General features: G+C 44.3%; 2 protein-coding genes across 2 annotated transcripts; both read right to left on the bottom strand.

The window, feature by feature from the left end:
• Positions 1-465: 465 nt before the first annotated feature.
• On the bottom strand, positions 466-12,428 carry LOC134034748 (myosin-7-like). Its single transcript, XM_062479328.1, has 38 exons — positions 12,399-12,428; positions 11,707-11,915; positions 11,458-11,601; positions 11,219-11,375; positions 11,103-11,130; positions 10,791-10,896; positions 10,585-10,677; positions 10,429-10,492; positions 10,181-10,279; positions 9,967-10,070; positions 9,097-9,235; positions 8,756-8,874; positions 8,407-8,556; positions 7,807-7,977; positions 7,317-7,629; positions 7,163-7,227; positions 6,822-7,027; positions 6,593-6,716; positions 6,370-6,506; positions 6,034-6,289; positions 5,698-5,940; positions 5,445-5,621; positions 5,194-5,339; positions 5,022-5,112; positions 4,544-4,933; positions 4,296-4,422; positions 4,076-4,194; positions 3,801-3,997; positions 3,509-3,692; positions 3,265-3,430; positions 3,052-3,176; positions 2,655-2,963; positions 2,325-2,528; positions 1,944-2,240; positions 1,704-1,808; positions 1,526-1,621; positions 1,300-1,434; positions 466-583 (listed from the first exon to the last, which is right to left on the bottom strand). The coding sequence occupies exons 2-38, from the start codon at positions 11,905-11,907 to the stop codon at positions 563-565; spliced, it is 5,808 nt and encodes a 1,935-aa protein (XP_062335312.1). The 5' UTR covers positions 11,908-11,915; positions 12,399-12,428; the 3' UTR covers positions 466-562.
• Positions 12,429-17,737: 5,309 nt separating this feature from the next.
• slc22a17 (solute carrier family 22 member 17) lies at positions 17,738-27,126 on the bottom strand. Its single transcript, XM_062479613.1, has 10 exons — positions 26,648-27,126; positions 25,510-26,033; positions 23,465-23,568; positions 22,692-22,846; positions 21,362-21,527; positions 20,821-20,936; positions 20,030-20,135; positions 19,446-19,669; positions 18,716-18,827; positions 17,738-18,493 (listed from the first exon to the last, which is right to left on the bottom strand). The coding sequence occupies exons 2-10, from the start codon at positions 25,978-25,980 to the stop codon at positions 18,217-18,219; spliced, it is 1,731 nt and encodes a 576-aa protein (XP_062335597.1). The 5' UTR covers positions 25,981-26,033; positions 26,648-27,126; the 3' UTR covers positions 17,738-18,216.
• Between the last annotated feature and the right edge of the window lie 149 nt (positions 27,127-27,275).

Genomic DNA, 27,275 nt, shown 5'->3' on the forward strand with positions numbered 1-27,275 from the left:
CTCCCTCGTATATGGCCATGGGTGATCAGGAATGTCAACATCGGTAACTCTGTCTCATCCATTACGTACTTTTGTCTTTTTACCTTTAAAACTTGTTTTCACAGTGAAAGGAGAAGAGTGGGAGGGAAAGGGAACAGGGAAGCCTAAAACCCAGTAGATTAGAGCAGATTTGTTTTACTTTTTTTTATTTAACCTTCAGAAAGTTGTTTTCTCGTCTAGTCTCGCCTTCCCCAGGGCCCTGTCAGCTTCTAATCAGGGACACTTCTTACTGTTCATGGATCAGGGTAAACACTTCTTACTGTTCATGGATCAGGGTAAACACTTCTTACTGTTCATGGATCAGGGTAAACACTTCTTACTGTTCATGGATCAGGGTAGAAGTTTACACTGTACATTATTCCTCTAACCTCTGGGGGGAAAAGGTAGGCCAAAAAGGTAACAGACATTACACAGAGGTGAGATTTCAACTGACTTTATTCTCTATTTTGCCAAGTTACATTGATTATAGTGAAAAGAATAAGGCTCTGCTATCCACACATTTTAAAAGGTCCGTCTGAAAGCTTCATTCTTCATCATGTCCTTTCTGTAATAGAAAATGCATTAAAAAAAAAAATTTAAACACTGAACTACATTTTGTGTATACTGATATCATATTAGTTCTGTTTGGTATATATGTGAATTTTAAATATCACAAGTATTTTCATTCTGCGTGTCCTTTCAGACCACCACCCTTTCAGACCTCCACCCTTTCACACCTCCACCCTTTCAGACCTCCACCCTTTCACACCTCCACCCTTTCAGACCACCACCCTTTCACACCTCCACCCTTTCAGACCACCACCCTTTCACACCTCCACCCTTTCACACCTCCACCCTTTCAGACCACCACCCTTTCACACCTCCACCCTTTCACACCTCCACCCTTTCAGACCACCACCCTTTCAGACCTCCACCCTTTCACACCTCCACCCTTTCAGACCTCCACCCTTTCAGACCACCACCCTTTCAGACCACCACCCTTTCAGATCGTTGGATGTCCAATCCAGATCCTTTGATTCAACAACTAACTGCATCTGACAGCAAAAGGCCATCGAAATTAGGCCAAATTACAGATTTGGTCTTTAGCGGATTCCATTTCAAGTGTGAGGTGCATCAATCAAATCAATATCTGTATTTGCCTATATTGCAAATCTTAACTAATGTATAGATATCATATTATAGATGTCCTAAATCTGATAGTATGTAATACTGTATGTAAGGAGGTAACATTTAGAAAACATTTAAATCAACAAGTCTGACCTTGGCTCCGCTGTCACGACTCTTGGCTCTCAACTTGTTGACCTGAGTCTCAGCAATGTCAGCCCTCTCCTCTGCCTCGTCCAGCTCATGCTGAATCTTACGGAACTTGCCAAGATTGGAGTTAGCCTGCTCCTCCTATTAGAAAACCAAAAACAAAATGATTGTCCGTCAAATAAAATAATATAAAATATAAATTCAGTGTGTTAGGTTGTTGATTTGTACTTACAGCCTCCTCTGCAGTTCTCTTGTAGGACTTGACTTTCAGCTGCAGTTTGTCCACCAGGTCTTGCAGACGGCTCAAGTTCTTACGGTCCTCCTCAGTCTGTTTTACAGGGAAGTACATTTAGCATAATTATGTGTCTTTGACAAGCACACTTCCTTGCAACAACAGGAAATCAGTATACCTGGTAGGTGAGCTCCTTGATGCGTCTCTCATATTTACGGACTCCTTTCACTGAATCACCTCCTTTCTTCTGCTCCAACTCCACCTCTGTCTCCAGCTCCCTCACCTGGAGGAAAAGGATACCAAGTTGTTGACAGCTGTGAACCTGTTTTCCCTCAGGATAACATTTCATAATCTTAAATCATTTGTTGGAAGGATGGAATAAGGTACCATAAGGTACCAACCAGCCTCAGACACTCACCCTGGCCTCCAGCTTCTGGACCTGCTTCTTGCCACCTTTCATGGCGATTTGCTCAGCTTCATCCAGACGGTGCTGCAGGTCCTTGATGGTCTGCTCCATGTTCTTCTTCATGCGCTCCAGGTGAGCACTGGTGTCCTGCTCCTTCTTCAGCTCCTCTGCCATCATGGCAGCATCAGTGATGGCCTTCTTGGCTTTCTCCTCAGCATTCCTGCACTCCTGCACAGCCTCCTCCACTTCATTCTGAAGCTGGGAAGTGTCACCCTCTAGCTTCTTCTTCTGGTTCAGCAGGCTGGTGTTCTATAAGAGAAAATGTGTTAAGTGTTTTTATTTAGAAAGAATGCAATAACCTGTTTTAACTGGTGTACTCCATCAACATGTTACCTGAGAGTGTAGCAGCTGAACCCTCTCACTGACATCCAGCAGTTCCTGCTCAGCCAGTTTGCGGCCTCTCTCAGTCTGCTCCACCATGGACCTCAGCTCATCCAGTTCAGCCTGCAGCAGATTGTTACGTCTCTCCACAATGGCAATGTTCTCCTTCAGATCATCATTGCCACGAAGAGCATCATCCAGCTGCAGTTGGGAGTCCTGTCGAAAAAATATTTGTTGTTATCATGAAAACTTGCACTTAATTCTCTTTCTGGCTGTAGCCACTAAGTCAATAAGCATTGTGGTGTTTAGAAAGACAGGATATTTTAGGTCCAGCATTTTTACCTTCATATGTGCATGGAGGCCCTTGAGTTGCTTCTGGGCCTCGGCTGCCTGCCTGTTGGCCTGGCTGAGCTGGATCTCCATCTCATTGAGGTCTCCCTCCATCTTCTTCTTCAGCCTGAGAGCCTCGTTCCTGCTGCGAGTCTCAGACTCCAGGGAACTTTGCAGGGTATCCACCACTCTCTGCTGGTTTCTCTTGGACATTTCCATCTCCTCATCCTTCTCCACCAGTTTGCGCTCAATGTCAGCTTTGACCTGATTGAACTCCAGCTGAGCTCTGAGAATCTTGCCTTCCTCGTGCTCCAGGGAACCCTGTATCAAAACCCATTGATTTTTAATATGTATACTATTGATGCAATGTGTTTTCTTTCGTGCCATTGCAGTTGAATAATAGTCTCACCTCAGCTTCCTCCAGAGCAGTCTGGATCTCAGCCTTCTCCTGCTCCAGCTGTTTACGAATCTTCTCCAACTCATGGATGCTCTTTCCACCCTCACCAAGTTGCTCAGTCAGGTCAGAAATTTCCTCTGTTGAAAGGAACCCATTCAGTTTAAAAGAATGTCCACTGTTGATTGACAATGTAAAGAATTATGCCAAGTTTGTTAATATTCAGACCTTGGAGGTTCTTGTTCTCCCTCTTTATGGTCTCCAGATGATCCAGAGACTCTTCATAGGAGTTCTTCAGTTTGAACAGCTCAGTGCTGAGGGATCTGGCCTCCTTCTGGGCGCTTTCCAGCTCAGTCTGGGACTCCTCATACTTCTGCTTCCACTCTGCCAGGACCTGGAGGTGACACAAGCAGCATTAACGAATGGTGCTCTGTATTTCTACCCAGATTCTCTTTAAGATCCATCACTGTACCTTGTCAAAGTTTCTTTGCTTCTTGTCCAGAACAGCAGCAGCAGCATTGGATCTCTCCACATCCACCATGAGATCTTCAATCTCATTCTGGAGTCTGTGTTTAGTTTTCTCCAGGGAGGAACATTTAGCATTGACAGCTTCCACAGCCTCTTCTGCATCTTGCAGACGCTGAGCCAGCTTCTTCCTGTTTGACAGAAAATAAACTTTGTATAATCCTAGCGCAATCATTATGACTGTATTGTGGTACATTTTTTATTGTGGAAGCACTGTTTGATTGTAATTATCTCCTTACTTGGCCTCTTCCAGCTCCTCTGTCCTCTGGATGGCATCAGTTTCATACTTGGTTCTCCACTGAGCCACCTCAGAGTTAGCTTTGGACATGCTGCGCTGCAGCTCAGCCTTGGCCTCCTGCTCCTCCTCATACTGCTCCCTCAGCAGCTCTGAGTCATGGCGAGCAGACTGCACTGCATGGGCTAGAGCATTCTTTGCCTGGAAAACGGTAGACATAATATTGATGCTGGCCCATGATTATTTCTGCTAGGATGATAATGCAGTTACTGTCCATACCTTGACTTCCTCCTCCAGTTGTCTTTTGAGATCCTCAATCTGCTGAACATTAGACTGTTTTCCTCTCGTAAGTTGGGAAACCAGGGAGTCCTTTTCCTCCAGTTGCCTGGTAAGTTCACCTGAAAAAAAGGAAGACGAACAAAAAATCATATTTTCACCTTTGGAAGTAAAGAAAGTGGCATTTCCATTGAAATTTCATTCCAATCTACAGTTTTCTTACCATTTTCAGTTTGAAGCTTTGCTTTCTGCATGGTGAAATCATTGATGGATCGCTGTCCCTCCTCAGATTTAGTCCTGTATTCAGTCATCTGGTCTTCAAGGGTTCTGCACATTTTCTCCAAGTTTGTCTGTTTAAAGAGGTATGATCATCAATTTAGCTTCTTCCATAATGAGGAATGTGGCATGTATTTGCAGTCAGTTACTTAATCATGTACATTTGTTACATGTAAGTAGTTATTTAAAACTCACTTTAGACTTGACGATCTGCTCCATGTTGGAGACCACATCGTCCAGCTCCAGCCTGAGCTCACTCTTCTCCTTCTCCAGCTTCTGCTTCACTCTCTGAAGGTTGTCAATCTGCTCCCCCAGGTCGGCCACACTGTCTGCATTCTTCTTCCTCAGAGTGGCAGCTGTAGCCTCATGCTGCAGAGTAGCCTCTTCAAGGTCTCTGCGCACCTTCTGGAACTCTGCCTCTCTCTTCTTGTTCATCTCAATCTGGGCAGCAGTGGCTCCACCAGCCTCCTCCAGCCTCTCACTGATCTCCTCCAACTCTCTGGACAAGTCTGCCCTCTGCTTCTCAACCTTGGCACGGGCAGCTCTCTCAGCCTCCAGCTCTTCCTCAAGCTCCTCAATACGGGCCTACAATGTAAGGATTTCTGATGAGATCAGAGTTCAAACAGCTGGTATCCTACAAGGCAGCTTTAACCATACAGTGCTATTGACTAACCTGCAGCTCCTTCAGTTTCTTCTGAAGCTGTGCACTCATGGCCTGCTCATCCTCAATCTTGCTGTTGAGTTGACTTATCTCAAAGTCTTTCCTGTGGAAATTATACACATTGTAACCCTTTCTCTAAAAGTAAGCATTGTGGTGATACAGTCCTTTGAGTTCATAATCTTACTTCTTCAGTCTCTCCTCCATCTGCTGTTTGTCGTTCTCCAGGTCCATTAGGCTCTCCTGGGTCAACTTCAGGTCTCCCTCCAGCTTCCTCTTGGCTCTCTCAAGGTCCATTCTTACCTTCTTCTCTTGCTCCAGAGAACCTTCAAGCTGGTTGGTCATACAAGTGGAATATGATGATGAAAACCATACACCTTTGTTCTACTTGTAACTTAAAGTAACACTTGATGACTTGATACTCAGTTTGATACTCACATCATCAACCTGCTGTTCCAGCTTGGTTTTGGCCTTGGTCAGAGTGTTGACTTTGTCTTCCTCACTCTGAAGGTCGTCCAGTGTCTGCTGGTGAGCCTCCTGGAGAGCTTTCTTCTCCTTGGTCAGCTTGGCGATGATTTCATCCAGAGCTGCCATCTCCTCAGTCAGGTTTTTAACCTGAAGTCATATAGTGTAGGTATATTTTGTTCTCACTTTTACTTTGATCTCATTATCAAGTCAAGTTGGTCTTTACCTTGTTCTCCGTGGCATGCTTCTCCTTCTCCACTTTGGCCAGAGTGAGTTCCAGATCATCAATGTCTTTCTTGAGTTCTGAACACTCATCCTCCAGCTTCCTCTTCTTAGCAGTAAGCTCTGCATTCATCTCCTCCTCATCCTCCAGTCTTTCAGTCAGCTCCTTGGATTTGGCCTCAAGCTGGATCTTGCTCTTGATCAATCCCTCACACCTCTCCTCAGCATCTCCCAGACTGTCTTGTTCCTGTGAAGGGATCAAATAGTTACAACTTCAAGAAAAATGTGATTTCTGTTATGTACAATATTATACTGTTCGGTTGTTGTAGCTGTCACTCACAGTTTGGACTGCGAGTTGAAGGTCATTCTTCTCCTGGACAAGGGAGACCATTTTCTCTTCCAGCTCCTTCCTACGGGCTTCAGATTTAGCAAAAGCTTCTTTAAGCTTCAGGAATTCTTCCTTCATGTTGGCCATCTCTTTCTCAGTCTCGGCTGAGACAAGCAGAGGCTTGATCTTGAAGAACATCTTCATCCAGGGCCAATTCTTGACCCCCATGAAGGCACGGATGTTCCACTGGATCACAAGCAGGGCATCCCTGATCCCAAACAGAATGATCTTTTAGCTTACTTTCACTCACCTCAAACACATTTGTGTAGTAACTATAGAGAATACTACCTGCGCTCTACAATTTTCTGGAACTCATTTCTGGCTAGTACACCACGTGCTCTGGACTGAATCCCTGTGATGATGAGAGAGAGACGGTCGTCTCTCATCTCCTCTAGAACACCCAGCAGACCAGCCTTGAAGAACACCTGATAAAGATACTCAAATTATACCTTTTCATGCTGCTCATTGTAACAGGGCTTTTATGCCAGCCTCTTATTTTCAGTATATTTACCTTAGTGTGTCCTAATCTATACTCCTCGTGGTCAATGTCCAGACTACCCAGCAGTTTTTCTGCTGCCTTCTTGTTGTCCATAAACGCTCCCTCAGGGATAACATTTGGGTTTAGGATGCGGTATCTGAATTTAATTATAAAAGTAAACAAATATGATCAGGGTTAGTGTTAGGGTTTATACAATGATCAAATATGATACTCATAATAAAGTTATTGAATGTTTTTCCACCTTTGTTTGAAGTCACCGTACTGAATCCTGTTGGGGAATCCCTTCCTGCAGATTCTGATGCCTTCCAGCACACCGTTACAGCGCAGCTGGTGCATGACCAGAGGGTTCTCCATGGCCCCAGGAGTCTTGGTCTCGTTGGGGATGAGGCAACGCACAAAGTGGGGGTGAGTAGACCTCAAGTTGGTCATGAGTTTGTTCAGGTTCTCCTGTGGATAGAATGATTTGGAACAATCATGCTATTAGTGTTTTTGTATTAGATAACTTGAATTACAGTGTTCTTATCTATTGTAAAGACTAATTATCATCACTGTAACATCTTGAACATCCACACACAAACTCACCCTGTGCAAAGCAGACACTGTCTGGAAAGAGGAGCCTTTCTTCTTCTTTCCTCCTCCAGCATCAGCTGTCATGAATTAGAAGATAAAATGTAGTTGTATTTTCTCAATAGTTCTCTAAAGATACAAGATGAGATATTGTTATTTTTATATTTACCAGCAGCGTCAGCACCAGCATAGCCAGTAAAAAGCACAGACAACATCTTAAGACTTGATTTCTGGAAGAGTCCGACCACAGTCTCATTCAGAGGGTCCTTGTTCTTCACCAGCCAGTTACCAATGTTGTAGTCAACTGTGCCTGCATAGTGAACCAGGGAGAAATGGGCCTCTGGTCGACCTTTTATAATCCTGGGCTTCTGGAAGTTGGGGTTTTTGCCCAGGTGGTTGTCATACAGCTTGGCCTTGAATGTAGCATCACTGGCTTTGGGGAACATGCACTCCTCTTCAAGGATAGACATGATACCCATGGGCTGGTTGGCGGAACAAAAGACAAAATGTTCCAAGTCAAATTTAGGAAATAACAGTGCTGACTATAAGTTCAGGTCCTTCCACCTCACTCAAGCAACCCTGACAGCTCTTTTTATCCAAAAGTGGTTTAGATAAGTACCTCTTATACATAATATAACTTAATTAAACTTGATACTAACCTTCTCGATAAGCTCAATGCAGGCTGCCAAGTCCATGCCAAAGTCAATGAACACCCAAACAATTCCTTCTTTCTTGTACTCTTCTTGCTCCAGCACAAACATGTGGTGATTGAAGAACTGCTGCAGCTTCTCATTAGTGAAGTTGATGCACAGCTGTTCAAAGGTGTTGAACTGGAAAATAAGTAAATTGAATATTATTCTACCATACAATGGTTCAAATACCACCCCTTGTTAAAAAATATTAAAATGCTTTTGGGGACTTCCTCAAATGCTCCAATTGATACATAAAACACAACCCATTATCATTATTAATACAAAATCTCTCCCTGGAAGTACCTCAAAAAGTTACTTTTTGCAAATATTCGGTTGCGTGAGGTTCAGTACTGATGAATTTAGCGCTGCATGAGTACAAACCAACAGGGTTTAGTTATCTAAGAATAATCTTTTTTGCGCCCCTAAGGCTCAGTGACCCAGGGTTTGATTCTGGGCATTTTCCATTTTTCCCCTGCTTTCCTGTCTCCCTCTAACTGTCTCTATAAATAAAAAGGCAACCAAAAATATTTTGTTATATTCCACAGTTCTAAAACAAAAATTACTCACATCAAAGATCTCAAAGCCTGCAATGTCCAGCACACCAATGTAATGCTGGCGAGCGTTTTTGGTGTCCAGGGATTGGTTGATTCTAATCACCATCCACAGGAACATCTTCTCATACAATGACTTGGACAGAGCACCAATGGAGTAGTTTACCTGTAGACAGACACCATGTCAAATTTTGTAAGCTAAACATTGTGTTCAATTGATTCCAAGTCAAAACTGTTATTGTAACAGTAATATAACTATTTATAGTTATAATAATTTGTTTAGAAACTCCAAATTGAATCAGTAAGCAGACTACGTGAGTTTAATGAAGCTCATACAGATGTAAATAATAGGATATTTGAATCACCTGCTGGACACTTTGACCTTTGGTGACCCACTCGTTTCCTACTTTGACCCTTGGGTGGCAGAGACCCTTGATCAGGTCAGCAGAGTTCAAGCCCATCAGGTACGCCACTTTGTCGGTATCTGGAAAGGCAGAGGCAGAGAGAAACAGGTTCAAAATGATTGGATAAAGCTCTGTGTTGACTCAAAGCTAAGAGTTTGTATATTAGGGATTTATTTAGCTAAACCCAACAAAATGGTGCCAAAAACAGATTTCACATTTGAGCACAGAGAAAGATTTCACTGTGCTTCAAGACCATGCCAAACACAAAGGGAACACATTACATTTTGATCATAAAGAGTTACCCTCAGTGCCATCTGGCTCTGCCTGCTCCTCCCTCTGCTTGTTCTTGAATTTCATGTTGCCCATGTGCATGATGGCACCAGTCATCTTGTAAATGCCGTTCTTCTCCTCTTGGGTGAACCCCAGCACATCAAAGGCTTCCTATTATAAAGTTGAACATTTTAATCTTTGTTATTACACAGCTCTTCTTAATGCTGTAGAATGCTCCATTCACCTGAATGGGGCTTCCCAACGTTCTGTGGTCAACTATTTTTCCATATTTGACCATTGCTATGCATAAATTGTCCCCTGTCAAGGGAAGTGGCCTTTTTGCCTCTGATTCACATTTTTCGTAGCACTCCACAAGTAGTCCGGTAATTTATCAACCCCAGCGTATTCCGTTGCTTAGCGACGTCAGCTGATCTGAAGCCTACCGGGAAAAAAACGTAGCCTACATACCAGGCAACTATGGATGAGTTTCCAATTAACTTTAATATTTCATTAACATTATTTCAGCGGATGATTGAGCAGCTGTGTTCTAAAGAATGTTCAACGTCTTTGAAGTTCAACGTCTTTGGCGAACTATTTCTCTGCTGATCAACACTACGAATGGTAACAAATACATTGTAAAAAGACATACTGTGTTAATTTATTTTTTCGTTTTGGCAAGTAGCCGTGTAATAAGCGGGATAATGTATAGAACGCCAGTCATTATCGGGAAAATAAGCCCCGACAGGCGAACAGCACCCCGATGCGAAACGGAGGGGTCTTGCTTCGCCCTGAAGGGGCTTATTTTTCCGATAATGACTGGCGTTCTATACATTATCCCTTACATAAATGTTTACATTTAGTAGTACATCGAGAATTGTTTGATATAGATATACTTGACTTACATCAGTAGCCACCAGCTCATCAGAATCATCAATAGATGTTACAGAAATCTCTCCTTGGGAGATGAAGGCGTAATCATAGGGGTTGCTGGTGATAAGCAGCATCTCTGTAGATAAGTATTTAAACTTAAATTATGTGATTGGGTTGGTTAGATCCACAGTGGTCAATGTACAAGCATTTTTAGTATAGTAAATACACTGCTGTTTATATACTGACCCAGCAGTTCTGGCTTCTTTTGAGACAGGATCTGGTAGAAGATGTGGTAGTCTCTCTCAGCCTTGAGCTGGAAAGTGACACGTGACTTCTCCAGAAGATCTGTCAAAAAGAGAAAAATACAATATAAAACATTTACTCGAATCCAGGATTTATGAGCAGTATGTCATTGACTTTGATGATTTTATCAAACCAGTCATTTTGTTTTAAATACAGCATCATTTTGGTGACATTAGTCGTAAACTACTCACAAGTTTCAATGTCTGCGGATGAAAGCTTCCCACTCACTCCAAAATGAATTCTGATGAATTTTCCCTGTAAGTGAAGGAATTGTACACTCACTGTCAACTGGGTGATACAATCATGTAGAATATAGTGCATGTTAAACATGACTGAAGAAATCTTACAAATCTGGAGGAGTTGTCATTTCTGATGGTCTTGGCATTACCAAAAGCCTCCAGGGCAGGGTTACACTGGATGATTTGATCCTCCAGGGTGCCCTACAATCCAACAACCCAACATTGATTAAAATGTTTAAAACCTATAGGTCATCATTATACAGTAGAGTTCAGTACTAACAAAATTAGACCAATTTAACATCAAAAAGCCCTACCTTTTTCTCCTGTGCGGCATCCTTCTTTCCACTAACAGCTGCAATGCTGGCCAAGTACTGGATGACTCTCTTGGTGTTCACAGTCTTTCCTGCACCGGATTCTCCACTGGAGATGAAAATGTAATATTTGGAGGTTTGACATTGTGTTTGGTCAGTGATAATCTGCAGCACTTTAAAATATGTTATTGCATATTCAAGCCAATGCGTGAAGGTTAAATGTGTTGTACTGGTGCATGGATTTAGGCACTCCCATCAGTGAACCTAAGTAAATGAAATGTGTGAAAAGTCCAGATAAATATTAAATGTACTTACGTGATCAGTACAGATTGATTTTCCCTGTCTGTTAAAAGAAAAGGAAAGAAAAATCTGCATTCATTTCGCTTCAAATTGAGAAAAGTCACGTTTGAAAAAAGCAAGTTGGGTTTTACCTGACAGCATGTACTGGTAGGCATTGTCAGAGATGGAGAAGATGTGAGGAGGAGCTTCACTCCTCTTCTTGCCTCTGTAAGCAACGACAACTGACTGATCGTACACTGGCAGCCACTTGTAGGGGTTGACAGTCACACAGAACAGTCCTGAGTAGGTCTGTGGGGGAGGAGAGTATTTTTACTTCTTAAATGATCATATTCTACTCAGTAGGAACCTATTTGTACGTTGTGTTACTCACGTAGATCATCCAGGCTGCATAACGCTCTTTGAGGTTAAACAGCACAGCAGGCTCGTGCAGGAAGGTGAACATCGCCATGTCCTCAATTTTATCAAACTTTGGCGGGTTCTGGGGATGGCAGTCATCCTCCTTATGAACTACTGTCTTGGGAAAAAGTTAATGTTAGAGTTATTTTTAGGTAAATATATTTTGTAAAAGGTCAGAGGTATTGATTGATACCATCTGTTAAATATTTCAACCCATATTTACCTTTCCATACTCAGTTTCAACTGTGACTTTGTCCCCATCTCTACTGCTTATTAGTGCCTTGACGTACTCAACCTCTGGGTCAGGCACAAAGCAGTTCTTCTTCATGTCAAAAGGACGAGTCTGGGCCTCCAGACGTTCCTTGTCTGACTTCCTCAGAAAAGGAGCTGCTGCCCCAAACTCTGCCATCAAGGCATCCCCCATCCTGAGATCTGCGTTGTTTGAAAGAAGATTTTCCACTACTGTTGAACAAATCACTCCCAAGTCCTTCACAAAGACTATCCCAAATGGCTTAATAGATGTGACTTTCCACACCAGCATAGATATATGTGGCGCCAGAATCAAAGTGATGAATTCACAATAAGAATAGTCTTCTTACGTGTACGTCTATTAGAGCCACTATGTTAGTATATCATTTATTATAACATTATTTAAATGATTGTACAATGTCATTTCAGATTTTCATTCTGTGCTTCGCACTTTCAAACTGGATTTTGTTTCTGCAAATCATATTGGTCGGACAATAATGGACCTTGTGCTGTAACTACTGAAACTATTTAATCAAACCCAGAATAATGAATTACCCTCTTCAAAACTTAACTCATTGCATAATTTTGCAATTATGACTGTAATTTAAATCACAATGTTTACAGACGCACCATTTCTTTCAAAGTTTAAAATCCTCAGAGTCTTACCTTAGTGTCAGCCGACGTGTAGGAACTTGATGGAAAGGGAGACTACTATTACTATTGAGAATGAAACAAATACAAATGCATGAATGAGTTAGGAGCATCAACATTAGTAGATTCTTCATTTGAACCCTTTAATGTTGGTCCAGAGAGTCCTGGTTTATCCAGTGAAGTTTCTGTTAGCCTGTTCTATGCTCCTGTCGTGTTCTTACCTCAGGTGGCCCAGTGTGTTGTCTTTCACCAGGCATCCATCCCTCTTTATAAGGATGCTGCAGAGCCTTGTATGGAGAAAGACCAATGGGAAACTTTATTATAATAGTTTAAAACATCTAAATGGAGGAACAGAGGTGTGTACCAGCTCCTATAGGCCTCGTGTGGACAGATGACAGGAGGAGAAAGAGGCATTGGCTGGATCCTATAGCCTCAGATCCTAATATGGAGTTCCTGTTTTTAGGATGGCTGTAGGTTGAGACAATGGCAAATTTCAAAGACATTTCTTTGTCGTCGTCGTCCCCCCCACACACACACACACACACAAATCTTTCTCATGACTGTTGTGGGATCCATTGGCATCTTAGAAATGTCATTGGTATGTGTTAAAGCTATCCAATTGAATCTATCTTTACATTTATTTATTGAAAAATTGAAAATTTGGATCTAAACTGTGAGAAAATGTTTCTCTATGGCATGAAAAAAATATGATGGCACTTTTTGGTTGATTGTCATCACTTAAGGCCATTGTGTATTCGGATTGGAACTGTAGAGAGATGTGGCCTGCGAGATAGATGCCCCAGTTGTCCATCTTTGTTCACCAAAGGAAGGTCACTTTTGCCTATTGTCACCAAGACTAGCAGCTATAACCCTACTCTTCAGCTTGTTGACACTGCATTGTTTCCTTGCCTTTATCCTTGAGGACAAAGATAAACCTGTGAAATAGTTCTTGGAGTCCTCTTACAGCCTGTGAGGCCCTTGGCGTACGTTAAGGTCGAGACCTAACCCTTCTCCAGAGGGTTGGCTGTGGCAGCTGCTGTGTGTGTGCAGCACATGGAGACCACCAGCCACCTTCTCACTGAAACCATGGTAGACGTGTACTGAATAGTTTATAGATAGGAGAATTACTTGTTTATGCATGAAAGGTTGGAATAGTCATGACGAGTTAAGGATTTTGAAATGTTGTGATGTTTAGACTCAAGAGGTTTGGTGCTATAAATAGTTTATCATCTTAAGGGAAATCCTTATGAACAATTACATAATTACATAGCAGATTATTATGGTAGGTTTTGCTCTTGAGGTTTCCAATTAGCCAAGTCATTCTTGAACGTGTTGAGCTAAAGGCTACATGGTCCTATTCTAGAGTGTGTCACACTATTTAAGGTTAAGACAGCTGTCAGAGGAGCAATATGCAGCCAGGGAAGTGTCAGACTACTAGGGGTTAGTACTGGAGGTTGTTATGTTTTACTGCCCTCTGCTCCAGTGTGAGCACCATCGGGACCATCGTGACCCTCATCCTGTGAGGGTGCAGGAGAGCTAGATTAGTAGACCAGACTCAGATTGACACCCTGTTAAAAAGTCTCCCAAAATTAAGACAATGCTTATTCTGTTCAAATCAATCCGTATAGGACATGGAAAGGGACATTAATTTGGTTCGTAATGGTCACATTTGATTGTTTTTTTAAAACTTGTTTTATGACATAACCTTTGTTTTAATAGTTGGTTCACATTTTGTTTTGTTTGTTTTATTCATATTTGTGAAACGTTATCAGGTAATGTTTTAAAGTACCATTAATTTAAGAGAAGGCTGCAATTTAAATAAGGATATATTACTAAATAATTGAGATAAAATAACTGTTCCCTACAGCTTCACTCATGACACAAACCAATCAAAACCCTTCATGCAGTCGGTGCAGATTCTCCCCTTCGTTAGAGGTCCCACAACAGCTGTGTTTTGGGATCCTGGTACCGAACCTTTCTACACTAGTCAAGCTTCAAGTTAATCTGCATGAGTTCCTACAGGGGGTGTAGTTCGTAGTTGGTTAACATTTTGTTGGTTTTATTCATATTTGTGAAACGTTATCAGGTAATGTCGATTATATTTTAAATGTAATTGAATGGTTGAATATTTTCCCACTTTTTTCAAAATGATTAGAAATGGTGAAGTAAACAATTGGTTTCTACATATTAAACATGTAGAAAGTATTTACTGAAATCTTTCTGGTTCTGTATTATTTTAAATCTCACTCAATGTGTATTAAACCTTGTATATTTTACAATAGACGTCTTCCCAGACAGATCTAAAGGCAGTTTGGACTCTCAGCACTCTGGATCTTACCTAAGGTTTGTAGTCTGTTAGAGGGTCTGTATTCTCACTACCTTTCAGGGTGGCCAATATTTCCACCTGTTGCAGTGTTCCCCTAGTGGATATAACAGGTATTACCTCCAGGTTTTACATCATCAGCCTCATTCAGCTAAAAAGAGAGACGGGCTGTTTTGTTTATCCAGACTTGAGATATTAGACTGGTAGGATTTGATTTACACCTAATGCCCAGGAGCATCTGTCACAATTATTATTCTTTTTTTAATCCATATTAAAGTTTTGTTTCAGTCACTAAACAATTTCAACTTGAAGAATTTTAGTATGTTGTTTAAGAATTGTTAATTTTTCAATAATATATAAATGAAAGTATCATCACAACTATCCTATACAAAATATTTTGTATTTTTCTCAGATTTTGCTCTCATCTTTTATTTCCAAGTCACTGTTTTACAGTTTTTTCATGTGTAATCACAGATACACAGGGACAGAAGACATGTATTTTATACGACCAGACTGGGAGACGCTGTGTACATTAAAAAGAAGCCCAAAACCTGTTGCAACACTGGTGCTTGTGATCCAAAGCCTTCTTTTACTGAAGACGTAACACATTACACTGTCAAGGCATCTGCCCAGTGGAAACACTGATTGTTTGTCCACAGATCCTCAAATTACAAATAAATAAAAAAGACTAAATAGTATATTAAGTAGAACGTTTTTTATAAAATAAATAAAAATATATATTTATAATCATACTAATAATAATTTTATTTATAATGCACTTTATATTTGGTCAAAATGTACAAAGTGCTACAGGTTAAAAACGAGAAAGGACGCAAAAAATCATGTAAAAACTAAAAAAGAAAAGTCAATCAGCCAAAGGCTCTGTTAAAACGAGTTTATAAAAAATAGTACATCAAAAGTATGATAAATAAATATATAAGTAACATATAAATAACAACATAATATTCTAACTATATACATATAATTACACATAACTATATTATATGTATTAGCTTAATTTCTTTAGAAAAGTACTTCCTAACATGATATTTAAACTAAGGCTGCTGCTGCGTCAGAAGCAGAATAATTAGCTGCACTCTGACCTCACATTGTCTTCTGCCTCCTGTCCTTGAGTACAAAGATAACGCGCCACATTCCTGTTGAGTGCCTGTCTCTGACAGGACAGCTTGTGCCGCACGGGGGTGTCCAGTTTTATGGAGGCAGATGGCGAAAGGTCTGAACCCAGAGCTCTGTCGAATTGTTTTCATAGACTTCTCCTTAAAAGAGAACCCTCCAAAAGCATGCCCAGGCATGCCATGCCTGGGCAGGAGTCCCTCCCCCCTTCGTGCTCTCCGCCCCGCTGCCTGCTGCCTGTCCCCCCCTCCCCCCCCCCCCGCCCCCCCCCCCCCCCCCCGCTGAAGAGCACGTCTCGTTTAATACCAATACTGAGGAAGGGTCTGTTTAGTTTAATACTATAGTTAGAATCGACACATGAACACAGCAGGGACTCACTTTTAGTTTTATTAACAGTTTATTTTCAATTAAATCAGGTTATAAGGTTATTATCATTATTACATCACTGTTATTAGTTAATGGATAATCTTCAATCAAGCAATCAGTCGTGTCAAACTTATTAATGTAGTCAAGTTATTCATATATATTATACTTTTGAGTTGTTGAGTGCACTGTATAGAAACAACCCAAGACTTACAGAAGGTTTTGTAGTGAGGCTGGTGACTCCACAATCTAGTAATAGGACTTGTTTAATACAGTTTGTCAGCAATGTCACCTGCCTTCAGAGGGCAAAATGGAAGAGACTACCAAACTGTACACGGTCCTTTCTGGGCCCCCTTCAGTCGGAAGAGGGGAATGCCCTGCCACACCACAGCATTACTCTCTAACACAGTTCTGAAAAAGATTCTTATTCTCTGTTAGAGAGACATAACATAGACATCCACTAGAAATATCATGTAACAGCTAACTCCTGTATGCTTACATTACATACTAACTCCTGTACACTTACATTACATACCAACAAGGATTCTTGTAATGCTGACTGTCATTACAAAACAAGGTTCTATACACAGAGTCCCAGGCTAATCTTGAATAGCTTAGACTGATCTTCTAGAGGTATGTTGTAGCTAAGGTTCTGGGGTAGGTTCAGGAGGTCTGTGGCTCATCCAAGCGCTTCAGCTTTACAAACTCCCCAGAGCTGGAGCAAAAGCATCTACACAGCATCATCCAGAGAGGAGGCCGTTCCATACCGAGCATTCCTACATGCAGGCTTCCACACAGCCCCCCGAGCTGAGAGACATCATGTCTTCAGCTGTGAACACACAGCCTTGGCTGTTGAGACTGCTTCAGTGCCTTCAGCTCAGCAGATGAAAACTCAAGACCATGAAGCTGATGATAATACATAGGCACCAGGCCATTAGCATTCTCTCACAAACACCAAACCAAATTTGAGGTTTTCGTTAGCTTCTGATTTAAAGTACCATTAATTTAAGAGAAGGGTGCAATTTAAATAAGGATATATTACTAAATAATTGAGATAAATTAACTGTTCCCTACAGCTTCACTCCAGACACAAACCAATCTAAACCCTTCATGCAGTCAGTGCAGATTCCCCCCTTCGTTAGATGTGCCACAACAGCTGTGTTTTGGGGTCCTGGTACCGAACCCTTCTACACTAGTCAAGCTTCAAGTTAATCTGCATGAGTTCCTACAGGGGGTGTTGTTTCTCCACAGCAACAAGTTCAGCACTAAAGGCTAGTCTTGCTTACTTCCCTTCTAGAATACGACAGGTCTTCATCCCTGCCCAGCAGTCTACTGTTTCCTAACAATAGATATCCCAGCACTAGTGATGTTGAAAAAACTAAGAGTAAGTTAGTGACATGTCAGACACTGTCCCAGTCCTGCCTCAGCTTTGTGGAACGGAGAGACTGTCTTCACAGCTGACAGCTAATCAGTCTGATGGAGCTGGATTCTTTCTCTGGCACGGCCAGGGGGCAAGAGGGATGGGGGGGGGGGGGACAGAGGGAGTCAGGGGGCAAGAGGGATGGGGGGGGGGGGGGCAGAGGGAGTCAGGGGGCAGGGGGGGCCACAGGGAGCCAGGGGCCTGTGAAGGGGTACAGTGGCGTGTGCTGGTGTACTACAGGTCTCCAGAGAAAGAGCCGCCTACATGAAACAACTCACACACTCACTCATACACACACTCTCATGTTCAAACACTCTCATACTCACACACACACTCAAACACTCTCATACTCACACACACACTCTCATTCTCACGCACACCGCAATGAGAGTAGATGGACACAGATGACATTCCTATAACCTATATTAGAAATGACTAAAAAAACGATATGTTAAGAAGAGCAGAGTGTCGTTTAGTAGAGCTCTCTTAATTTCTATGACTATCATTCTATCCGCTCTGCTACATAAGTAATAGCACTCAGGTGTTCATCTGACCAGTGAGTGAGCAGGGAGGTATGTGTGTGAGGCCAGGGTCTAGGTTTCTGGGTTGGGCGTGGCCAGCAGAGGCACGTTGTCCCTCCGCCTCCGGCCCAGCGGGGGGCGCCGGTACTGCTCCCCGTCGGCCAGTGTCTGGGGCAGGGGCTTCCTCTTGCTCTCAGGCAGCAGCAGGATGGAGAGCACGGCCAGCAGGGCCAGAGACGAGTATACCACATGGTGCAGGAAGTAGCCGTAGTGGTTCCTCAGGTCCATGAGGGGGGAGCTGAGGCGGCCCACACAGCCCAGCGCCAAAACCACGCCCACACCACTGCCCCTGGAGGTGGGGGGGGGGGGGGGAGACAGGAAGAGAGAGGTTACACAGGTCATCCTTCAAATCTCATGGAATAACAGCCTGAAGCTTACATTCAGTGTGATTTTTTTTTTGTTTAATTTTGTATCTACTTAGCTTCTGGTCAACTGTCTCAGGCTTCTGAACCAGCTGTTTAAAACCCCCAACTGCCCCCAGCTGCCCCCAGCTGCCCCCAGCCGCCCCTACCTGATGATGGTGGGCATGATCTCAGCAGTGAAGAGGATGCAGAGAGACGCCGTGGCCTGGGAGGAGAAGAGGCCCAGAACTGAGAACACTGTGATGGCCGCCTCGCTCAGATCTGAGGGGAGGAAGGACGGTTAGTCTGCGCCCCCCTGTCCTCATTAGCATACTGTCCACTCTTCAGGGTCAATACTCCCTCCTCGCCTTGACTGTCCTATTACCGCAGTGTCCTACATAAGGTATGTCATACCACGGTCCCGCCACAAGGGGGTGATACTCTCATGCAGGAAAGACACCGGCCGTTCTCAAGTTGATGCCAAAACAAACGATCATGTGATGTACTCTATTCTAATGTATCCATTACATATCAAACAAAGGCATTACAGGCCAATGTCTGTTTAGCCTGAAAACTGCCAAACTGCTTGAAGAAATGCTGGATTTACATGAAAGGAAATACATATATTTAAAAGTGAAAGTTGGTGAGATACATTCATATGATCTAAAAATCACACAAAAACGTATTTGCAGCTTTTAACTAAGAAAAAACATGTTTCTGCAGTATAAGTGGACTATCCCTTCATAGACCTGAGAATGTTTTGAGTGGACCGCCCCTTTAAAGCCATCACAAGAGTGAACATGTAATGTAAAGCAGCAAAAGGCACCATTACAAAATCAATTCAGATATGAGCATGAGAGGCCAGAGTGGGAGCGTGAGAGGCCAGAGTGGTGGTCGTACACTCCATCAGTCCCAGCAGGATCAGCGATGCCAACCCCGTCAGCGTCATGCCAAGCAGCAGGATGCCACGCCGACCGCATCTGTCCACGGTTGCCCACAGCAACAGCCATGCCCCGCCCCCCGCGCAGACAGACAGCAGGTAGGTCCAATAGAAGCTGGGGGCAGTGCCTCTGACATCACCGCGGAACGAGCTGTAGCAGTGACTGATGCCGTGGGAGATGAACCTGGGGAGTGGAGGGAGGGAGGTGGAAAAATAGGAGAGAAGGGAATAAAAGGGTAAAAATAACCGTAGAACGATGTAATTACAGTGTCATTAAGCAAACTAAACCACAACCTCCTCTGGGCCGAACACAGTCAGAACACTTATATCCCCATTTTTTTCAAGTGTAACTATGGTTACAAGTTTTAATCACATCCAGGAACGTCCATACCCACATCAGAACATCACCTCTGTGCTACCTGCTACTGTAACACACGGCTGGTAACAATAACATGTGCCTTTAGCAGACGATTACACCCAAAGCAATGTATGGGGGGATTTGAACCCAGGCTGTGACTGACATGCTCCAGGAGGGAGGACTTACGAGGTGAAGCCGAGAACGCAGATGTTTTTCCATATGTTCCTGCTGTGGAAGAGCTCTGGGAGAGAGAGGCGTGGCCGCGTGGCGGAGGACGAGTCTGGACCCATCTCTGCAGCAACACAGACACACAAGCTTTTATCCCCAAACAAACCTTATAGTACAGCATGGATTTGAACCTTTGTCCTTGGGATCTGCAGTCAAATGCCCGATCTATACCCACAGATGGTTTGAGAGCACAGACACTGCAGGCCTGAGAGAAGGCTCAGCCTAACCTTCCTTTGGGACAAGTATTTATTCTGTTTTAAGATTTAAGCTGCACAGCCCGTGTTTGAATAAAGACTTCAGTTTTTTTGGGGGGGGAATACACTTCACCCTTACTTAAGGGTTTAGGTTGGTTTAGGTGCAGTTCTATGTGCATATGTGAAGCCCTCTGTGACATTGCGTGTACAGTACAAAGAGCTACACAAATTTGATTTGATCATCTTATAACTTGCTGTTAAGTAAGTTTCTTTACCTCTTTACCTTACCCCGGTAGAATGCAGCGTATTGCTCTGTGGGGATTCCCAAGCGGCTTGGTGTAAACACTACTGTTTACAATAACATCACTGTATCCATCTGCTTACAAGCTGCTTTAAGGATTTTGCCAGCTTCAAGTTGTGCTTAACACAGTCCTTGTCTTTCACAGACACAACCTTGTCCTGGACTAAAGCTTACGTAAACATGCGTGTTCAGTCTGAGGCCAGGTCAATGACCCCTGCATGACTAGAGACCATTCTTTGAATTCCCACGCCTACCTGTGAAGCTCTCGTCATCCCTGTCTCTGTTCCTCCTGTCACTGAAGGAGTTGAGGTCAGCAGATGGTTCTGACAGGAGGAGCCAGCGCGGAGATTCTGGAAACACCCCTGGAACACTGCGGGAGGACGACGGAGGAATTACAGGGAGTTACACTGCTGCTACAGGAGTTAGGAGGAATTACTAGAGTTAGATACAACAGGGACCAGAAGATGGTGAAAGAGTCTGATTTCAATGGTTCTGTGCTGCATTTGGCATTTGTTAAATTAGACTGAGCCAAAGGCATCAGATAGACACTTTCCAGAGAGGCGGTGATGCCGTCTGCCCTGGGCTTGGGGCTGGATGTGACAGGCTCAGATCAATACGAACCGTCAGGATGTCAGTTTGCATCAAAGTCTTTATTCAGACGATCAGCTTCCTCTCTTCTGCTATTCATGCTGTTTCCTTCCCTCACAAACACACATTCTCACACACACACTCATACACGCTCTCATCCACACACACACTCATGCAGTACACACTCATTCACGCACACTCGCTCACCCATAGCTGAGGAAGAGAGAGAGTGGAGCTGCCCCGGTCCCCAGTAGGCCCCTCCAGGACTGGCATCCCAGAGCCACGCCAAGCAGGAGCAGCTCCCCGGCAACCGTCACCAGGCCCGCCGCCATGGTGACCAGCAGTCGTAACGAGGGCTCACACAGTTCAACACCTGGTAATCGACCAGAAACACACACGAGGAACAAATGATGATCAACAAGTACGTAGAAAACTAATGACTTAACGATGTGTTTTTTTTGTTCAGTCATAAGCTACTCTAGTCCTTCTGTTCTCGTGTCTGTTCTGACGTTTGACCTGGTGAGAGCTTGCAGGTGTAGAACTACTATACTGACTTGCTTCCAGTCAGCAGGACATTCCCAACAGTGTTCATGGTGTGTTCACTGGAAACACAGTTCAATGTGTCTGTCGTGGCCCCAACCCACGAACGTTGGAAGTTACTGTAGCGTGACTCACGTATGATGTAGAGAGTGTTACTGTAGCGTGACTCACGTATGATGTAGAGAGTGTTACTGTAGCGTGACTCGCGTATGATGTAGAGAGTGTTACTGTAGCGTGACTCACGTATGATGTAGAGAGTGTTACTGTAGCGTGACTCGCGTATGATGTAGAGAGTGTTACTGTAGCGTGACTCACGTATGATGTAGAGAGCGTTACTGTAGCGTGACTCACGTATGACGTACAGAGTGTTACTGTAGCGTGACTCACGTATGATGTAGAGAGCGTTACTGTAGCGTGACTCACGTATGACGTACAGAGTGTTACTGTAGCGTGACTCGCGTATGATGTAGAGAGCGTTACTGTAGCGTGACTCGCGTATGATGTAGAGTGTTACTGTAGCGTGACTCACGTATGATGTAGAGAGCGTTACTGTAGCGTGACTCACGTATGACGTACAGAGTGTTACTGTAGCGTGACTCACGTATGATGTAGAGAGTGTTACTGTAGCGTGACTCACGTATGACGTACAGAGTGTTACTGTAGCGTGACTCACGTATGATGTAGAGAGCGTTACTGTAGCGTGACTCACGTATGACGTACAGAGTGTTACTGTAGCGTGACTCACGTATGATGTAGAGAGCGTTACTGTAGCGTGACTCACGTATGACGTACAGAGTGTTACTGTAGCGTGACTCACGTATGATGTAGAGAGCGTTACTGTAGCGTGACTCACGTATGATGTAGAGAGCGTTACTGTAGCATGACTCACGTATGATGTAGAGAGTGTTACTGTAGCGTGACTCACGTATGATGTAGAGAGTGTTACTGTAGCGTGACTCGCGTATGATGTAGAGAGTGTTACTGTAGCGTGACTCACGTATGATGTAGAGAGTGAGGTAACTGCCAGCGCTGAAGGCAGCCAGACAGAAACGCATGACGATGAAGATGGAGGGGGAGGGAGAGACGCTGACCAGCACCCCAAACACCACGGACAGGGTCAGGGAGACCAGCAGGGTCTTAGACCTGCCCACTCTGGAGGAGAAACACACCATCAAAATCATTAAAGGTTTAGGCAACGTTTTACATTAAGGTTACATTATCTATCTGCAGTAACATTGTAGGTCCATAGGAATGATAATATAATTAAGCTGTAAATCAGTGGAATAGGTTGTCACACCTGCCCCTTTATTACACTTATGTAAACTGACCTAAACTGGATCAATGTTAACATCCATTTACCCCTGGAAAGCCAGAATTTAGCTCCAAAGTTATTTTTGGAAACCATGTTCATCTTCGTTTTCAAAGATTGTTACAGTGACGTTCGTTAATGTAAGCGGTGTGATACACGTACAGTTAAAAGTCCCTAAGCGGTGTGATACACGTACAGTTAAAAGTCCCTAAGCGGTGTGATACACGTACAGTTAAAAGTCCCTAAGCGGTGTGATACACGTACAGTTAAAAGTGTTATCTTCAAATGTCAGCACTCAAGGAATGCCTGATGTCCAATCAAATTACTTGGTCGGGACCAACTATACTGTAATAAACCTTGCTGAAGTGTAACTACAGTAGCAGTTCCTATGAGTCTAAAGTGTTGCTGTAAGCCAGGTCCTGAGGTATGGACCATCCAGGTCTTCCTGTCTCCAGCCTCACCTGTCAGCTGTGTAGCCCAGACCCAGACAGCCGGCCAGGACACCCAGGATGAAGCAGACCTCCTCCAGGGGCACCAGCCAGTACTGACCACACACCAGGTCCCACTGGGCCACACACAGGGCACCACACACAGAGAACAGGTCACGTGTCACACACCACAAACACAGAATAGTACAGTTAATGTGTGGTGGTTCAGAACATGCTTTAACCACTAAGCTATAACTATCCCCACATGAAGAATGATCTGTTGCATTTACACAACTGTTCTACTATCAAGTTCCGATGTTTTACTGTATTTCGAGAAACATTCTCTTGACTGCTGTGTCTGACAGAGTGCCTGATATCTCTCTTGTGAGTGTTTAACATTTCTTTTGCATTGATCGCAGCAGAGCTTTGTTACATTACATTTTACATTTAGCAGACTTATCCAGAGCGACTTACAGTAAGTACAGGGACATTCCCCCCGAGGCAAGTAGGGTGAAGTGCCTTGCCCAAGGACACAACGTCATTTTGCACGGCCGGGAATCGAACCAGCGACCTTCTGATTACTAGCCCGATTCTTTAACCGCTCAGCCACCTGACTCCCTTGTTAATACAGTTATCTGACTCGTGTTGAGACCTGAGTGATTTTAATGATCTGGATAGATAGCATGACTCTCCGGCCTCCGCAGACAGGCTGCTGCTATCTGCCGAGGTGTAACTGGAGGCCGGATGTGGACCAATAGGATCCCTCATCCCTCATGCTGGGGCTTTACCCTTCAACACAGCCGTCTCAGGTTAGCTCACAGCTGCCAGCGGCATCCTCATCAACTATGTGCTTCACACAGTAGAGATCATGTCAAACTTGTGGACAAACAAGTTCACCAACTCCCCTAACAGGTTTTGTGAACGTTTGAAGAAAAGAAAAAATAAGTAAAACAATGTCCTTTTGTGGAAATCTGTCCTCTTCTGTCCAGTCGAACATTGACTAGGAACATCTCCAGACATGAGTGTTTAGGCACCAAATCCAGTTTCTCAGGTTAATGTACACTGTATAAGAGAGTTTCTCAAGTAGATGTAGTGAATGAGACAGTTTCTCAGATGTTCAGCTCAGTACTGAGTGACCCCTTTGTGGGAGTCGCTCAGTGTTTTTCCTGCTTCTGTAAGTGCTGCCTCAGCAGCGTGGACAGTGGGGGATCATGACATGAGGTTGGAGACGCACATTTGATGCTCAGTGCGCTGCTGTTCTCTGTACAGGAGCTGGTTAGAGTGCTGAGCAGACACACAGTATGTGTGAACATTTAAATGCAGTTCAAGTCTGTCTCTCCTGGCCACCTGTGCTTGTTCAGCTGAACGCCTGGCTTGAGGAGTCGACATGAAACCAAGCGTGAATCAGAGTCACAGGGTGGGGCACCTGTATCACTGGCCTACCCAGGTACAGAGGAAACCAGCCCAGTGACAGGGTGGAGCAGCTGTGTCACTGGCCTGCCCAGTACAGAGGAAACCAGCCCAGTGACAGGGTGGAGCAGCTGTGTCACTGGCCTGCCCAGTACAGAGGAAACCAGCCCAGTGACAGGGTGGAGCAGCTGTGTCACTGGCCTGCCCAGTACAGAGGAAACCAGCCCAGTGACAGCACAAGACTGGCATGGAGAACTAGGTGTGGTGAACGTGACTGTGATGTCAAAGCATGAGGAGATTATAGACTGAAGACTGAGACAGAGAGTTTGACCTGCATAGATCAGAAGTAGGAGATAAGGTCAAGACTTTGGCCAAGCTAACTAGCGGGCTGGAGGTTTTTGTGGACTCCAAATACGGTCATGGTAAGTTCATCTACAGAGTGAAGGCTGACGTTGTGACATTGATGTGGAAACAACCATTCCTGCTCTGTTATGGTTTGAAGTTGTGCTTCTCTCAACGGCTCTCGAGTGTTTCGAATGTGAGGTGTTGAGAGCAGAACAGAAAGCACACCGATGCACCTGACAGCAGAGATGACAAAAGGCTCACAATGTAAACAAACAAACACCAACAACAAGCCATCGAGTGACTGCGTTTTTTCCTTCACGCACCTCAGTGACGATGTTGTTCCTCAGTCCCTCCGTGACGTTGTAGTCCCAGCCCGCTTCGCAATCCACCACCGCCGACCCCGTCCCGTTCACAAATTGTTTACACTGGGACGGTGCGGCCCCCGCCCGGACCCCCCTCTCCCAGGGCAGGGAGGCGTTGAGGACCTGGGGGGAGGGCGAGGGCCCGGGCAGCCGGCAGTGGTGGGGCGAAGACAGGGTGAGCAGGGGGTCGGAGGAGAGCAGGAAGGCCAGGAAGAGGTTAGGTAGCATGGAGAGGGTGAGGAGCACCCTCTGCTTCTTCCTCCCCAGAGCCAGGACCATCACCTCCCCTGTTGGGGGGAGGGAGGGAGGCAACGGGAGAGAGGAGGAGGTGGAGGGGGCCGGAGAGGAGGGGGTGGGGGAGGAAGGGAGGGAGGGGGGAGGAGGGGGGCAGGGGGGAGGGGAGGTGAGGGGGGGGGAGTCCGGGGAGGTCATCACCTCGAGCTGAGAAGGATGAGGTCACTCCCCAGATGGATTGTGGGAAATGTCTGGAAAGAGAAAACACAGGGACTTGATGCTCTGAGTTGACGGGATCATGTCTCACCTGCCTATGAACTCCCCTCTCCACTTGCTTTTCTACAGTGACACTGTGAAACAGTGAATTGCTTATTGTTATTACTCTGTAGGTGTTTGCTATTGACCTGTTACTTAACATTGGAGGAATAACCTGTACTGTGCACCTGGAATTGCCAGGACTATTAATCAAGATCAAGATAGCTTTGTGGATAAGCGGTGCTGTAACGCTGATCAGGCGTGCACATGGTCCCGTATGGCGCCAATGGTGATGTGTGTTTCCTGGGCCTGGAAGCAGCCAGGGCTGCTGTCTGAATTGTTTGGGTTATATAAGAGCGTCCACACTGGGGAAAGTACTGCGTGGAATGGAAAGAAAGGTGACCGCAATCCAACGAGACTAAGAAACGGAAGAGCACGCAGATTAAGAGATGCCCCCTAAGGGGTGTCCCATTTGTGCACTCACACATACACGCACGCACCTGCCCCGACAGCATACTGAGAAACATACTACACTATTTTATAATGACAACACTATTCGAGATGCGTTGCAAAGCTATATGTGTAAGCTATATTTGGTAGAATGACTTACCCTTTCACAAGAAGATAATACGCGTCCGAAAATCCCTTATAGCCCGTTGTCACTTTCTAAAATCCAAAACATCGCAAGGGATAGAGGAAGCAGCGTTCCGAATTTATTTGGATTTCAACGCACTCCCTACGTCTGCCATCCTGGAGGCTTTCTCTTCTATTCCATCCTCAAGTGACATTCTGTCCAGAAGAAGTGTAGCATGGAACACAGGATACTGGTTTTCACCACAGCAAGGACACGGTTTGCACCTCGTCCAGGCTTGAGACGCGGATTTGATCTATCGGCAAAAGGTTGACGCTAAGACTTCTACCATTGCTGGTATTCTAACGTTGTTGCTCGAACCAAGTTTATGTCCGCCGACATAAAACAAAATAATTAATACATTATTATGTCCGAAACCATTATCTTAAAGGGGAAGGCCACAGCAATTGGCAATCCAGTCCCACCTCTTTGGGACAAAGAGAGGGTGGAAAACTGCATTGGGATAGCTTCGATATAAGCAGCAGGCAGACTCGTAAAACATCGGACTGAATCGTTCTGGAGACGTCCCCCTTTTGTACTGCACTTTGAACCTTCTGCCGCATGGCGGGGACATAAATCATAGATAATCAAATTTAAACATTTTTAA

The sequence above is a fragment of the Osmerus eperlanus genome, chromosome 15, assembly GCF_963692335.1.
Source record: "Osmerus eperlanus chromosome 15, fOsmEpe2.1, whole genome shotgun sequence".
NCBI classification, from domain to species: domain Eukaryota; kingdom Metazoa; phylum Chordata; class Actinopteri; order Osmeriformes; family Osmeridae; genus Osmerus; species Osmerus eperlanus.

What these genes read in the sequence shown, in the direction of transcription:
- LOC134034748 (XM_062479328.1), bottom strand. Translation starts at nt 11,907, where the DNA reads ATGGGGGATGCCTTGATGGCAGAGTTTGGGGCAGCAGCTCCTTTTCTG. An exon ending in ATGCAGCCTGGATGATCTAC is followed by an intron (nt 11,376 to 11,457) that starts GTGAGTAACACA and finishes CCTCCCCCACAG; the next exon opens with ACCTACTCAGGACTGTTCTG. An exon ending in AAGGTCAAAGTGTCCAGCAG is followed by an intron (nt 8,557 to 8,755) that starts GTGATTCAAATA and finishes GTCTGTCTACAG; the next exon opens with GTAAACTACTCCATTGGTGC.
- slc22a17 (XM_062479613.1), bottom strand. Translation starts at nt 25,980, where the DNA reads ATGACCTCCCCGGACTCCCCCCCCCTCACCTCCCCTCCCCCCTGCCCC. An exon ending in GGATGACGAGAGCTTCACAG is followed by an intron (nt 20,136 to 20,820) that starts GTAGGCGTGGGA and finishes GTGTTGCTGCAG; the next exon opens with AGATGGGTCCAGACTCGTCC. An exon ending in CCTGCTGGGACTGATGGAGT is followed by an intron (nt 18,828 to 19,445) that starts GTACGACCACCA and finishes TCCTCCCCTCAG; the next exon opens with ATCTGAGCGAGGCGGCCATC.